The sequence below is a fragment of the Hippoglossus stenolepis genome, chromosome 15, assembly GCF_022539355.2.
Source record: "Hippoglossus stenolepis isolate QCI-W04-F060 chromosome 15, HSTE1.2, whole genome shotgun sequence".
In the NCBI taxonomy this organism is placed as follows: Eukaryota; Metazoa; Chordata; class Actinopteri; order Pleuronectiformes; family Pleuronectidae; genus Hippoglossus; species Hippoglossus stenolepis.
Window position 1 is genome coordinate 6,276,722 of NC_061497.1, and position 16,626 is coordinate 6,293,347.

The 16,626-nt window shown below is 43.4% G+C and overlaps 1 protein-coding gene across 3 annotated transcripts in view; it reads left to right on the forward strand.

The window, feature by feature from the left end:
* Positions 1 to 16,626, forward strand: part of fam222ba (family with sequence similarity 222 member Ba) — a 29,661-nt gene that overhangs the window by 7,844 nt on the left and 5,191 nt on the right. Inside the window, exons 1-2 of one of the 3 annotated variants that reach the window (XM_035178909.2) lie at positions 9,396 to 9,521; positions 11,655 to 11,782. In XM_035178909.2, the coding sequence (XP_035034800.2) occupies positions 11,701 to 11,782 (82 nt within the window). In that variant the 5' untranslated portion in view covers positions 9,396 to 9,521; positions 11,655 to 11,700. Of the gene's footprint in view, positions 1 to 9,395; positions 9,522 to 11,654; positions 11,783 to 11,813; positions 13,986 to 16,626 lie in introns of those variants that run through there. The other 2 variants (XM_035178908.2, XM_035178910.2) reach the window with 2 other exon arrangements.

A 16,626-nucleotide genomic window follows, 5' to 3' on the forward strand; every position in this document is an offset into this window, starting at 1 on the left:
AACAATTCTTTGGACATAAGGGATTAGTCTTGCCTATATTGAGCTCATCAGAGCCCATTCTCCCCTGCGCTGGGCTAGGCTTTTAGGGCCAAGGGCCATGGCCTCCCTGGCTCCTTGGAGCACCACACACGCACCCCTCAGCATGCTCCGTTGCCTCTGAATGACCCACCACTCTCCTCTCCCTTTGTTACCAAGCACAATTGGAATGATGGATTAGAAAATTAAATGCAGACCCGTCTATTCATGGCCACCAAGGCTCAAAGTCTCATTTACTAGATCTCTGAAAAAAACTTCCTTGAAAATGGTTACCAGGTTCACTCACTCCTCCAGAATGACTGTGTCTTTCACCGTAAAAACATTTGAGAAGAAAACAGCTCAGTGACTCTTTGTCAACGTAAAGGGTGCTCGGTATCTTGTTTTTACAGGATGACTTCCTGAGTATTTTCCTCCCTCTTTTATTACTGAGTGCTGATCACACTGATAGGAAGTGGCCCTGATATGATGATTCGTAGTGTTGGCAAGCTCGGTACTCAGCTGGAACCAGCCTGAACCTGCTCTACGTTACCTGTGTCCCCTCCATGTTCCTGAGAGCAGAGCATTTACCCTGTTGACCCACAGATTAAACTGACCTTCTTGACCCATTTTCCCTTTTAAATACCATCCTGTCTTTTCACAGTTTTGATTTATTAGATATTAGGTTTTCAGTCACTAATATGGTAGTAGATACTATAGAGTGTGGTTTTATTTATTTTATGTGATTTACTTTTATGTAGCACTAGTTTTAACCTATAGTTGTTGTTTTAGTGATGGTATCTAATTCCTCATATCAGGGCAGCAAACCCAGGTTAACATTTTTCACAGTATGTCTTCCACAAATTCTGATTTTATTTAGTAGAGCTTAAACGATTAGTGGATTAGTCCATTAGCTGATCAATACAAATTTTTATTTTTGATAATTGATTATTTACACTGGTGACCTTTCCAGGGTGTACCTCGCCACTTGTTTAGTGTCCACTTGGATTGGCTCCAGCTCCCCCCTACAACCCTCAAAGTATAAGTGGTATAGGTTAATAGATGGATGGATAATTGATTGTTTGTTAAAATACTTCCTGAAATTAAATGCCAAAAATTACGTTTTGCAGCTTCTGAGTTGAAGGGATCGACTATTATTTGATGATAAATTGAAGATCTTTGGGTTGTGTACTATTGGTCAGATAAATCAAGTCATCTGCCATTATCACCTGGAGCTTTAGGCACTGCGACACAACATCAATGATTGATTTAATTAATTATTTAAAATTAAATTAACACTTTGTCACAGCCTCTGTTGTAATATGGTGTTTAATATATTGATGATTTATCTTCTAATATTTATATAGAATAGTATATATAGTGATACTTTCTTAATATTATGTCTGCATTAATAATAACTCTCCACAGAGAAATCTAAAAAGCTAATACTTTCAAGGGTAGGCACTTTGACATTTTATTTTCCCCAGTTATGGAGAGTTTGTGATGTATTTCCAAATCATAACATTGTTTCTGGGTGCTATTCAGCTTCCCTGTTATAAAGGACTCATTTATCTTGTTGTTTTCCTTTTTCAGTGCAGTGCAAGTTTAATTCTGTATTTCAAAGTTCAGTTTTTAAGCCCAGGTTTCACTTTTTCCCACACTAAGCAGTTAACACAGGCCCCTGCTATCTCTCGCCCCCTCTGCCCCACAGTCCCTCCTACAGTGCAGTGTGGAGGGGGGGTTGCCGTGCTCTGTAGAGACCCCAATTAGCAAGACTAGCAGGCCCGCTGAAGGTCACTCCCCAAGCTTTGGTGTGAAAGAAAAAGAGGAGGGCTGGGCCGGTCAGAGGCAGCTCAGAGACTGATGGGGCTGCGACTCTCAGTCGGGCCCAGGAGTTCTCACACAATAACCACACTTTCTTAACAGCAACAGCAGTTTGCATATTCCACATTTTTGCATTGCACAGTGTTGGCAAAAAAGTTGCTCAGGATTTTGTTTAAAGGTCAAGTGTTCTCGGCAGACTGTCATAGTATATTGTGACCATATCAGAGGGATCCATTTGTCATTAGCTCCAAAGTCCCCTACTTCATCAGCCCGTGTCTGGTGACGGCTATCTCGGCCTGATTGATAGCTCTGTCCTTATTGAAGGAACGGGGGTCGATTGCAAAAAATTTGCTGCTGGATGCATTAATGCAGTGTTCAATGGCATAGACCTTTTGAGCATGCCTCATCAGTCTTGAATCATTGGACGGCCGCAGGAGATCTGTATGAGCGGGCATGATGCAAGAAAGTGAGGCAGAGAGAGAGAGGGCGATAGGAAAAAGGGTTTTTATCAGTTGGGCTAACTCTATTACTCATATGACTCTATCTCGCTGCGACAGACAAGACGAAGAGATTGAATATTTTGATTTAAGCTTTATGTATTCAGCACTATCCACTCCACACACACACTCGGTTACTATGAATATTTTGTTAAAGATTAATTTTCTGCGTCGCCTTATCAGTTCAGATCTGCAGAATCCAGTGCAGAATTCAATCAGGCCTAAACCTCGGTTATGTTTGTATATTATAGATGTTAGAAAAGATATACACCCACATTGTATATACATGAATAAATGAAATTCCTTTTTCTATGTAACATTGTCACTATGATTGTTCAATCCAGTTATTAGCACTGAGACAAAACTTTCAATACATACAACAGTGAGTTAATATATGAGTACAATCATTATTTAAATCAGTTTAAAACTGGCATGAATCTTTTGTTTAAATTTGGAAGAATAAGATGAAGTCACAAAGGTAAGATATTGGATGCTCCCTTTTGGTACCGGTTTTTGATACCAAAAGTTTAGATGTTTGTTGATACCCAGCTGGAGTGAAATTCTGAACAGATTTAAAATCCATCTAAACTGGCTGTTAAAACTGGCACCAGAGGCATTTAGCTTGTGGGTGTCCAACTGCATTGACCTCTCAAAATATCAGAGCCTTTTTATTAATGATGCAAACTAAACTGCTGATTTTGTAATGTGATAATCATAAGATAGTTCTGTGACATTTGGCCTTTTTGCTTTGGTATAGGTGCTGTTGTGATCGCTTTTGTTTATTAAACCAGTACCTGTGTAGGCGTAAAAAATTCTGGTGCCATGACAACACCAGTGCACACTAACAGTGTGTGTAGGCTGACAGTCAGACAGGCAGACAGACGGAGGGCCCTGCGAGCCTGGCAGGGCCAGATGTTCCCATGCAGGCACGGACGTGAGATGTTTGCTACGCCAGGGCCTGTGTTTGCCTGCCTCTCCACAGAGTCACAGGCTGGCTGCCCGTCGCCCTGAGCCTGTGTCTGCTGGGGGAAAGAGCCGGGGGTGGAGACTTAATCACATATACACAGGAGATGAAGAAGAGGCCGCAAATGTCTTATGTGTCGCCAGAAGCCAAAAGAACAAATCTCACACAGGCCTGTCCAGTGGAGAAGGATCTCTTTTATTCCTTGGCTGGTCTGTAGGTGCGAAGGAGACTCGTTTGGTCTCGCTGGAGGCCAGGCTGAATGTCAGAGCTGCCACGAAGGGGGCTGACCTTACCAACCTTCCATAGGCCCGGGATGGAGACGGATCAGCTTTTATTGAACACATTCACAGCAGGGTTTGGAGTCAGTATGAAGGATTTGTTTTGGCTGCTGCACGTCTCTATGCAGCACAATATTCTCACCAGTTCTGTGCATCACATCCAGACATGTATCATAATCCACTCTTACTTACTGAACCAACTTACTTAAGTTGAATCTCAGTGAGACTTTTTTCTTTGCCGTGCATGTCACTGGACCTTTATAAACCAACATAAGAAATTATCAGGTAATACAATTAAAGATGATACTGTGGTTCACTAAAGTTATTTTGGCTGCCAGTGTTAATATATAATAGAGTGCCCCTTAAGTATTGAAGTTATTAATTGTATTTTAACAGATATATTATAGATAACACTCTTTACTTCATTACGGCACAAAAAACGTTATTGTGTCTAAACCAACACTATGCAACATGTGAGCAGTATGGCAACATAAAATAAGAAGACTAACAGTAAATAAAGTAGCGTCTTTAGTACAAAATAATAAAAGGTTGAAATGTTTGAGTTCTCCTGCAGAGTTGGACCAGGCATGAGTCTAATTAGGCTTTTTTCTTTATGTGTGTGGGAATGTATTGGTGTGTGTATGTATGTATGTGTGTGTATATATATACACACACACACACACACACACACACACACACACACACACACACACACACACACACACACACACACACACACACACACATATACAGCTCGTATGGAAGAGAGGGCAGTTAGTATAATGGCACAGTGGATAAATCTCTCACAGCAGGCCAATACTGTGCAACACTGGAAGCTGTTTTTTGTACGTTAAGCCCTTTTAGGATGATTTGCGAGAGTCAGCGGTTGCACAGTTCTGCCGAGCAGAGCATCCACCCCACCCCACACCCACCCCTCCCTTTTAAACAGGCCAGCCACACGCGCAAACAGGCCAGGCCAGGTTAATGCTAGGTCACTGATATGAGTCCGGGTGGGACAAATACGGAGAGACAAATCTTTTTTTTTCTTTGTTTAACACAGAATATATGTCAATAAGAAGGTAATGGAAATGGAGGCAATTTTTCCTGCAAGGCATTATTACTGGTGTATGTAGCTTGTGTAGTTTCCTATGCATATATGTATATAAATATATATGTGAGTGTGTGCGAGGGAGAGGTGGGGAAACAGCTGCATTGATTTGATTTTGTTTGCTGAGTACTCAGAGCAGAAATGTAAGCTGTGGGAACACCTGGAGAGAGGGGAAAATGGGAGAAGAAGTGGTGGTGGTGTCATCTCTGCTATTGGCTCTGTACCAAGCATAGATACACACACACACACACACACACACACACACACACACACACACACACACACACACACACACACACACACACACACACACACACACACACACACACACACACACACACACACCCTTCTGTGTGTGAGGGTAGCCTGGGATCCCAATCAGCAGCACTTAACAAAGCTTTCCTCTTTCTCCCTTTAATCGCAGGCTCAATTTGTCACTGGGGTGTCCAATTTCTGATAAGCGCTTTGACTGAGAGAGGCGAGGTGGGTGTGGGGGAAGAACACAAAATGGATGCACCTGCTAACAAATGAAATCAAACCACTCCATCTTCATTTCCCCTTTTTATGCCAGCTGGAACAATGCTGCTGCGCTTTAGCTCTCAGCACATTGAGTTATTTCCCACTAACCAGGCAGACGGCCTGGCTGACTTACAGTCAAATGATTAGAGAGAGCTCAGAAATCTACTTTTTAAAGTTTTAAACTCTTAAAGGCATAGTTCACCGGAAAAATGTAAATTGACGCATTATCTACTCACCACTATGCCGATGGAGGGGTGGGTAAAGCGTTTAAGTCAAAAAAACACTTTTGGAGTCTCAAGGTAACCACTTATTCAGACGTAATAAAACAGCTGAAAAAAAAACATAACATGCCTCCATACTGCTCGTGTGGTGTCATCCAGGTGTCCGCAAGCCCCGACATTCATACTGCATTACACATAAATTAGTTAAATAATTGCATTTCGCGGAATGTGAAGATGGAATAAAATGTGCACGGCTCTAAAGAGCAGGAAATGTTGTTCAGAAGTAATTTTCAGTACATATATTTTTGTACATTGAATATCTTTGCATCAGATCAGCTCAATATAAGCTCATCAGGTTTCACCGCACCTTTTTGCCAATTTTATAACCAAGCTTTCACACAGCCAGCTGCCTTGAGTCTGATGGAGTGTTTTATGCACATTCAGACACACACATAGTTTGCAGTATTAGTTTAGTATCTGTCTGTGTATCTGTGTTGGTCTAGTGCCATTCTAGTCCTGTAACAAACCCCAGAGTCTGGTATTCAACACAGCATTATGTGACTCAGCACATTGTTGTCTGGTGTGATATGGGGGATATGTGACGATAACACATAGGTGGTGGCACCATTGAGGAGATGAAAGCAGCAGTTTTGCTCTCATATGTATGAGTGCCGTTTCTGTGGTGGCTCGAGTTTCTCCAGCAGATAAAGAGTCTTTTCTCTGGTGCTTACCTGCATTCCTGTGCTTCTCAAGAGTTTATCTGCTGTTGTCATCAAAAGCACCAGGCTTGTGTAGTGTGGGTATAGAGGGTTGGCAATGTTGTTCCTCTGGTCCAAACTGGTGGGTTGACTAATGGTCAGCCACCTCAGTCCAGGCTGAAATATCTTTACCAGTTTGTGCAGATAATCATGGTCCCCACTGGTTGGAAGTTAATTTTAAAGTTTTCTTAAGTTATCCAGTAAAATATTTCAAAATGTAATGGATAGATAGGCACAGTATTGATGGCACCCATATGATGTATTGAGATGATTTGGGTGATCCCCAGACTGTTTGTAACATGAGGTTTACATTGTTGGTTTGATGGATTGCCATAAAAAAGTTTTAAAATAATTTGTTTACCTCAGGATGAACTGTAACATCTTTGTTGATCCCTTAGTGGATACCTGCAAATGTTAGCATTCTAACACTAAACACACTGAGCTTAAGTGGTGAGCACCGTGACCTGCATGTTAGCATTGTTATTGTGAGCATGTTGGCTTGCTGATGTCAGTGTTTATTTGTGCTATAGCGTCACAAGCATGGCTGTGTCCTCTTGACATTTGCTTCTACTTTCAGCTGTTTTTTTACCTGCAGTGTTAAGTAAGAACAGGCCCAGCCTCCAATCAATGTCATGGATGACTTCAGAGCAGCCTCTGATAAATTTGACTAATTTCATGTTCTAATGGTTAATTAGTTTGAGATTGTGAGTAAATCCAATCCAGTCTCTAGAGCCCCTCTCTGGGATCTTTGCTCTTTCCTTTCACTTCATGTCAGATCTTTTTTCTGTCTCTGTCAAGTGGTTCAAGAGTGTCACATATGAGATGAGGCTGTTTTTTTCCTCACTGAGGCATGCCCAGCGTCTGGCTGCACTCTGGATGCATTTTCAGCAGATAAATAAATAACTGCGCTGGCGCCCCTCACTTTGGATCCCCTCTGTTTTGGCAGGCCATCCAGCCTGCATTTTCTATCAGGTGTAAACATGTCTGTCAAACGGCACAGCCAGGGGCCCCGGCATTTTGGCATTCATGAGGCCACGCCGTGCGGTGCTGCCAGCACTTTCTGTCTGCCTGCCTGACCTTGGCCAGGCTTTACATGACTGAGCACACTTAGTTCTACCTTACACATTTGTAGGGCTCTTTGGGAAGCCCAGTGGGCTTAAGTGGCTGTTAGTGAAACTGACCCCGAGTTGAAGAATGGCCCTTGGCTCGCTGTCCTCAAAGCGCTGATGTGGTGGACGGGTAATGAGCATGACAAAGCTCTGGCAGAGATAGCCAGGCCTGGCCAGGACACTCACTTCCTGATATCTTCTCATCCTCTCATCTCGCCACCATTACTGTCATCTTCTCCACTGTGAGCAGCCATGGACTTCATCCAAGAGGGCGGGCCACTGGCCTCCAAACTGCTGATGTAAAGACGAGAGGGGGAATGAGGTCAGTCTGATAAGAAGAGGCCTCATACCTTCAAAGGGAGCTTCCTGCTCTTAGTTTCATGGTACACATATGCTCTAAGAGCCTGTGTTCTCACTGTTTAGGGAACATTCTGAATCTTTGCAAAGATTTATCCAACCCAGCTGTGGACTATGCATTATTCTTGGGGCATGCCATCTCTCTTCACTCTATATCCACCATGTCACCTGAGGGAACTGTCTCTTTTTTATCTGTTAGTTACTGAGTGTTCATACAGCCTCACAGTTCTTTTGCAAACCGCTCTCTCCCTCAAAGGGAGAGTAGTTTCAAGTAGCTGTCTCCCTCTCTCCCACACTTCTGCTGCAGGTTCCTTGTTTGACAGTTTTATCCCTGACACACTCTGTCTCGCAACTTGGAAACCACTATTTTACAGACTTATCATGGCCATCTCCCCCTCTATCGCCCTTTCTCTTCATGTGTAAGATAACACTCCGGGCTGACGATCTCTGCTGACTGGAAAAGCAAACGGCCTGTCCCAAACGCCTCGGGATGTGCTGGAATCATCAGGATCCATTGTGTGAGCCTGTGAACCAGCCTGTCATAGCTTAACGTGCTCGTGTCCCTCTGCTCGCAGCAGAAAATCCTTTTCTACCTCTGCTGTTCGTAAAGCCTGATGGACTAATGAAAGCCATACCAAAGTGTTATTTCTTTCTAACATGCTCAAGAGCCAAGGCTTTTTTCCCCTTTCTTTTGACAGAATGCCTTGGCTTGGTATTCAAGGGTAAAAAGCTGTTCTCTTCTTCCTGCTCCTTTTCTTTCTTTACCTCCTATTCAGAGACTGTGCTTGCAAAGAAAAGTAATTTCACTCTCTATGTCCCTGAGAGAATCAACACAGTGAAGTTGCATTGAATTTTCACTGCAACATTTTTTCTTGGCTCTATTTCAGACCCATAACCTGGGGGTAAACATGCAATTAAAATAACAGCAGCCTGCTTTCTCCTCTCCTCTTCTTCAGCCGTTAGCACAAGCCATGTACAACATGGTGACTTGGTTCTCATAATTGCTTTTGCTTTTAATTGGTATAGAAAAGGCTCAATATTCAGACAACATGCAAAACATACTTTCTTACCTTGTTTTTTTCCCCTTTATAGTTTGTCTCATCTATTATCGTTGTACCCGTGTCCTTCTAATGAGCTTATTTTTAGTGCACAATTCTTGCTTTTTCACATTATTACCGCCGGTGGATATTTTAATAGATGATTTCCTATGCAGTCAGCCTGATGCTATTCCCAAATTTCTAACAAATGCAGATCATAGCTGACAAAGTGGACATGGAACAAAAGATGCTGCACAGTCAGCTGGTCTAATTTCCTAAATGGCTTCTATCAATCCTCTTCCTTCTTCTCTTTTTTTGCACACTTTCAGATGGCTATTTCTCTCCTTCATCACCGCGGAATGAAAAGAAAATATAGGTCATCTTTTATGGGAGCAATTTGACACATGACACAAGCCATGTGCATCACTTCCTCTAGTCCTGCTTTGTCTGCCCGCCTTTATTTGTCTATAATGAAAGCCCACACAGTTATTCGCACACTTTTATTGCGGCTCTATCGGTAGCTGGTGGAGACTTGCCGAGTCACGGGGGCCCCCTAATACTCTGAGAACCCCGTGGTGTCTGTCTGCATGGGGCTGATAGTGTGAGACGCCTGGCTAAACTCCACCAGGCCAATCCCTGCTTCACAAGCCTGCCCAGCTGGCTCGGCTGGGCTGCCACAGACTCAACTTTGTTTCCACTCAGGACAGGAGGGGCTGTGTCTCCATAACACAAAGGCTACTAAGCCACTGGGGGTAGACACCTACATGGAAGGATGGATGGATGGGGGGTCAAGCCCATGTCCAGACCAGGCTAAACCCCCTGCCTGGTGGTCAGAGGGTAATAGAACTCAGCAGAAGCCAGCGGCTGTAGTGTGCACCGTCTCTGTCTGGGCCTGTACACTCTGTCAGGTGTAGTCCTCCTGCGCCTGATACAAATAGTGTAATGTGTTGCAAAGAATCCTGTGTGGGGGTGTTTGCCTTTGTAGAAAGTGCCAGTGTTTGGCGTGTGATGTGTATTTGAAGTTGCTGTGGCAGTGGTGCTGATAAGCGAGTCAGTAGAAGTGAGGCCTCTGTCTGTCGGGCTTCATCTCCTCCTGCTCACCGCTGTAAAGCAGAGTGTCATCTGGGGCATTACCATAGGCTGACCTTTGCCGCTGCACTCCCCACTGCACAGTTTTCTGACATTCAGGGGCGCTGTGGGGGAGGCAGGAAGGGGGTGGGCTGATGTCCTGTTGGCTGTTTTTTGCCTGTAGTGTGGTGATGTGTGTGTTCTTATAACAAATGAACTGACAGTTTATGCTGGTGTTTTTTTCCTTGTTGTTCCCACATCATTTCATTCTCCTGCCTCTGTTTTCCTTTTGAAATCCATAGCAAAGACACTGTTGTATTTGATATTTAACTTTCCTCCATCCCAAACCTGCTTGTTGTCAAAGAGATTACTGTTATCTTTTTGTGAAATCTTGGCAACCTGATAAATGAGAGAGGGCTGGAAATCTTGCCTGCTGACATCAAGGCGCTATGTACCTAAAATCCTTCCAAGGCCGAGGGAAAAGAATAACATATCAGGCCAATTAAAGTTAATGCATGGTGACAAGCTGAATCGAGGGCAGGGATTGCTGCCATATGGCGGTCCAGGCTGTAAATCAGAAAGCAGGGGAGAGGGAGAAGGATGAGAGGAGTGGGAAGCTGGGCAACAGGAAAGGGTGATGCAGAATCAACGGCACAAAACACCCCCCAAAATCCTCAGATCTGTCTCAAGACTGCAGCTCCACCTGCCTCCCCCTCTTTCTCTCTAGCCCTTTCTCCCTTCCTTCCTCCTGCTGCCATGCCCCTGCAGCACCCCAAGGTGCAACCCCCTCAGGTATCTGTGTAGAACTGGCAGCTTCATTAAGGCTTGTTTTTTTTTCCCCTCCTCTCACTGGGAAGATTTAAATGAGCTGTCATCCTGACCTTTTTGAGCTCCTGCTTTTTAAAGCAAGTTCAGGCACCCCACCACCCCAAACCTGCCACCCGTCTCTCCTTCTTTCCACCTTTCTCTCTCTCTTTGTCACTCTTTCCTCCACTTTTCTCCTCTCCCTGCAGGGGGGGAAGACACTTTTAAGCCATCACCCTGCGGCAGACAGGCATGCCAAGGTTGTTTTGTGGGTAATTGCCTCTCTCATAGACACTGTTTGTCTGCGCACACTTGCCGCCCTCTTCTGATGCCACACAGCAAAAGGGGAGGGTGCGGACTCTGTAGACTTAATTTGCTTCCTGACTGTTCTTCAGTGCTGATTAAGCAAGCATCTGTGGTGTTTTGAATACAGCAGTAAGCCAAGTGGAGCATGGCTAACGTTTTCTCCCTCTCTATTACATCAGGTTATTGCACAGTAGTGGCAGGCATTTATTGGAGCTGTAATCCTTTTTATTCATTTCTTTTTTCCACATCCTGAGCCAGATCCATTGTGTGATGTCCCCAAAATAAAGGCCTCTTTGAGGCCTAGAGGACTGCAGTATCGATCAGAGCCCCACTAACTTGTCAGCTCCAGGCATCTTGAGTGTGTTCTTTTCAAGTGTACAGGAGTCATTAATTTCCTCCACCATGGTCTGGTAGAGACGGAGAGGTAAAGTGCAGGTAGCAGGGCCCAGCTAGCTGACTAACATGCGGGGAAAGTAAGAGGAAGGACTGAGTCGATTTGAAGCTGTGAGCCCCTGAGGCCCAGTCTGCCCGTTTTACTTCAGCTGTTTGATGTTTAATTGAAGTTGTTATTGGCATCAAATGTCACCTTACCTGATGCTCCAGGTGTGAATCAGTTTCTAATTGAAAGGTAACTGTGTCTCCCTCAGCCCTGCGCCTCCGGGGATCGGCCTCAGAGTTCTATTAGTCTGGACCCGGCCGCTGTATCGCTACGCACCATGTGCTGCCTCACAGTTATGTCTGACTACTGAAACCCCCCCATCTCTCTCTCTCTCTTTCTTTCTCTCTCTGCAGTGTGAGGAGAAGTGTATGTCCCATGTTGCATTAGTGTCCGTGTGAAATGCTGGCCTGTCTGCCGGTGCCAGGTGATCTCCCCCTCCAGCTTCTCCCCCACACGCAGATGAACACTGGACTTCAGAAATGTAAGTACTGATCTCGACACAAACACACAACGCATAGTCTTTTAACTAATACCACCATCCCACACAATAAACCAAGCTGTTACAATCCTGCTACCGCCCCACGTCATATCCCAATGCCAGCCCTGGCCCGGTTCTCCTCTACAGTTATGTGTTAAAACCAGAAAGGGAGAAAGAACATTTTCATGCTCCAGGTCCGTATATCTGTCTTCAAGGAAAATTAGGATGAATTGCGCCATTAATTTGCTGATGAACAGCGAACTAGCTCCCTCCCTCCCTTATCGCCGCTAAAGATCTGTCTGCCACAAGAGTGTGGTCCTGTGTGCCTGCTACAACACTATCACAGCACTCAAGTGTCAGATCTGAGCTTCTCAGTTACTTTTCACCATCAGGAAGAGTCAGACTTGCAGACAGATTGCGGCTGAGTGGTTTTGCCCTGATGATCTTGTAATGTGAGTGAGTTTTAAGATGCAATCTGCTGCCCTGGTTTAACAGCAGACCAGTCAGTGCTGGCCCAGTTAATTCAATGTGTTTATATTTTACAACTCAGCTCCTGAGAAACTCGGACTCTTTAGGGTGTAAGGGGGCAGAAGGACAAGTGGAGAGTTAGAGTCAGCAATCAATAGTGAGAGCTAAGACTAATTGGCTTTGGAGGACATTAATGAATGACAAGTTGATTAATGGGAATGATAACTAAGTCAGTTTTGCTGCCTTTGTGTTCTACCTGTTCAGCCTAAACACATTTAAACTGACATTTCATTGTTTCTAGTGTGAAAATTATCATTTATTCCTTTGTAAATACATTCAAAAATAAATTCATGTAAATTTATGTATTCCTACATTTTTGTAATGATGGGTTCATATGTATCCAATGATACCTGCTCATAAACATACTTTTATATTGTACCAGCAAGCTTTCTACTTTCCAGACATTGATTATGGCTCATCCAAATGCTCATCTTTATATGTTCTATCATAAAAGATATCTACGTCTTATTTCCCCCTGCCTCTTTCTCTCTGAGCAGAAACTCCATTTTTGCAGCACTTTTTTTTGTAAACTGCTCCAGCTCATCAAGACTGTAATTTCAGAATCACAGTAATCAGCCAACCCCCAGGAGATCAGTGAGTGTGAGGGAGTCTGTTAAGTGCCAGCGTCTGTTGCTTCACTCAGGCAGGCTTGTGACATGGTGCAGCCATCAGACTGGATCTCTGCTCTTCCTTTATGTTACACACTAAGAAGACACATCAGACCACAAAGTGCAACTGGAGCTCAATTTGTTGTTCTGCCCAGCTCTGTAATCTATTTTGGTGATGGAGTGTGTGCTTCCCAGTGCACGGCTGTTCCTAGAAGTGTAATTTCAATCTGTATTTTTTTCCTCATTATTCTTTCATAATGCTTTCCCTTTTCATCTGCTCTTCAAAGTACTATGACCAGACACGATGTTCCATCAAAAGCCACAGATCTGTGTTTTATTTAGATTAAATCATGTTCATTCAGACTAAATCATTTTTATCAGAGTATCTCAGTACAGACTCTCAGGTTGCTGCCCCTGCTGCCTTGCTATCCAGCCCCAGTAGATCACCTCTGCATGTCTGCAGGTTGTGCAGCTGTCATGTTTTGAGGCATTAGTTCCCTCTGCGCCGCCACGCAGCCAGAACCAGGCATCAACCCTCGAGAAAGGCTGCCGTATAGCTACTAGCTGTCCACGGGACTCATTGTCTCGCCAGCGCCTCGTCATTTACCCAGCACGGGAAAAAATAATCCCACTGTTTAAATCCATAAGAGATGTGCTTGACTGCATTTAGGTGAAATTCCTAGACTAGTTGTCACATGAAATCTTCAGTCAATGCTCTCTACACTCTAGTTATGCTGGAGAGTTTACATAATTAGCTTCGATTTGTATTCCCATTCACTTATCCTTGACCTCTATCCTTTCCTGCGGGTGAGCCTTTGCATAGCACAGTCATTTAAAGTTACGAGCTCGCAGGTTGCTGTCAGAGGCAAGGCCAGAGCAGCTGCTCTATTTATCATCAGGGAGTGACTGCGAACAGACGTGGCTGTGAAATGGAAAGGCCGTAAGAGGAGCGGAGCAGGTATGCTGAAAGAGACAGTGGGTCAGGAAGAAAACGGCTCATCCTCCAGGCAGGATGACTCAAGTACCAGGAAGTGGCCCTCAGTCCTCAGTTCTTAGAGGCAGAACAAACAGTGAGTACAGCTGGACCACTTGGCTGGTTTTCACATCTCAGTCCCCACTGAGATCAAAAGAAAAAACATCTTTTCTCTCTCGCCTCATGTATTTTCAAAGGTCTTGCTACGCTGGGCTGCTCTGTTCAAAAGTCTGCCAAAAAAAAAGTGAGGAGGTTTGTTCATGAAAGAAGACCAAAATTCACATGTCTAATTTGACACTGAAGCTTCAGACCTAATTTCCTGCTCTTATGTGAAAATTGCAGTTTACAGCAGCATGAGCCCATGGCCCCCCGCTGCTTAAACATTGTTCAATGAAAGCAGTAGTTTGAATAAAAGAAACGCTAATTAGTGCCTGCTGACTGTGCACTTGTGTTCTAGCTAGCTAGCTAGCTAGCAACGGGGTAATTAACACATGGCCAGGCTAGCCTCTTTCCCCCCATTCCCTGCCCTGGGAATGTTCTTAGCTGTGAGATCTGAGAGATGATATGCTTGTAGCCACCAGCAGCCACCTACAAACTTCACTCATATCCTCATTAACCCTCCCCTGATGCTTTAAGCTCTTCAGCTAATCCAGGTTTCAGGTTAAGGTTGAAATGCTAATAAGCTACACTCGCTTACCAGAACATGAAACAGCTGCCAGGACCCACGAACAGATGTAAACAGCAAGAGGTTGATTTTTATCCACTCTTAGGGAGAAACTACTCTATTTACCAATTTCATTACACAATTTACAGCAGCTCTGTTCTTTCTGATTTGCTTTTTCAGCCCCGAAAAAAATGTCAGCTTTGTTAACAATGTATAATCCCTTTTCCAATTTAATGGTTTGGTCAGTTTCCAGACATAGACATTGCTTCCGTAGCTATTCGCTTGAGTCTCACAACTTCAGTATAGAACTCATTATAGAAACGCCAGTGGCAGAGAAATAACACTGTTCCTGGTTGCATTCGTGCTGCTGTTTTTCATGCTTTATTTAAGTGAAAGCTATTCTCTCTAACTTTAAAATGGTGCACACAGTGTAATTTCTCTAAATGACAGCATAGGGCTAAACACACACCTATGCAGCAGCACGTGTGCTAACGAAAACCAGACCGAGAGCCCACATCACTCCAATTTCAAAATCTCTCCACTGGTTGCCTGTCTCTCTCAGAATTAATTTTGAAATTCCTTAACTAGGTTTTAAATCACAGAATGGCTTTGCCCTGTTTGGCTAAATATGTGCCTGATTAGTCCCTGGGGTCCTCTGACTCAAACCTTTTGATCGTTCCTAAAATAAAAGACGTGGAGAAGCTGCTTTTTTTAATTAAAACCACAAAACTTCTATTGACAGTTTCAAAAGAAACATCTTTTTAAAATAGCCCTCTCCTGATGTGTTTTTTACCTAATGGTTGTTTTATTTATCATAGTAGTACAGCTTTATTAAATATTTTAGCTCATGTCTGTTTTATCCTTTGCAATTTTAGCTTTACATATTATTTATATTCAATTTAAATGTTCTTGTTATTATATTATCATATATAATATTGCTTTCATGGAAAACTGTTCATGTTGCATTTTATGCTTCAATTGTGCTATGCAAATAAAGTTTACTATTATTTATATTCATTTGTTATTCACTTAACGTGTTATATTAAAGGTGTACATCTCAGCCACATCTCATCCTGTCTACAGATTCTACTAAACGAAGCCTGGTCTACTTTATTATTAGGGTATTTTCAGACATACTGAGGTAAATCTATCATGTGAACAGTTGGTGAAGATATGAAATTATTCAATTCTGATCCCAAATTAGAAACCTTTCCAGAAATACCAAGTTACTCTTCTTTGTTACTATATGTTGCTTTTTTAATACATTATTTTGCATGGTTGTATTAATTACCCAGTATGTAGCCTGATGTCGCCAACTAGCTCATCTGACACAAAGCAAAGCCTGACAGATGATGTTACGTATAAAGTGAATGTGTTCTTTAACATTCATTCATGCTCTTCAGACTGGTTTCATCTGGAAGATCTCAATCCGATGAAACCATAAAAGATGTTTTATTCATTGCAACAGCTGATGTTACTCTCTTCCCACCTACTCAGATCCCTTTCTTGAGCTACACTGACATGAGGTTTTGACAACAGCCGCAGAGCCTCTGCCAGAATCTTACAAGCTCTAAATATACGTATCTTGAATACTGATGGAAAACAAGTTGCATTTATCAAAGTGAAGTTTTATTGCTAATATGGGATGTTTTGTGTAGTAAGTATAACCTGCTGATGCCCTGAAAAGTAGCTTTGTATTTATTTTTGCCTGCATCTGTGTCGCTGTGTGGAGCATCATTTCCAACAAGGTCATTAATCATCACCTGTGTCTGACAGGTGAAGTCCATCCTCAGCACGTCTGGGTGCTTGTGTCTAACTGTTCATTTATCTGTATCTGCTTACCCTGGCATTTATTCAGCGACAGACATTAGGCCCCAGCGATGGCGGGTGTCGAGCTCCAGCCCCTTGGCCCAGACACCAGCATTAATGAGGCTGCCATCATCGGGCTGAACTTAGTCACAGCAGCCCTGTGTGCCGCCCCATACCGGCCCAGCACATCGCTGCCTATTGTTTCCTGTTCACAAATAAAGCAGGAATTAATTAGCCAGTTGGCACAACTCTCAGTGCCACTGTG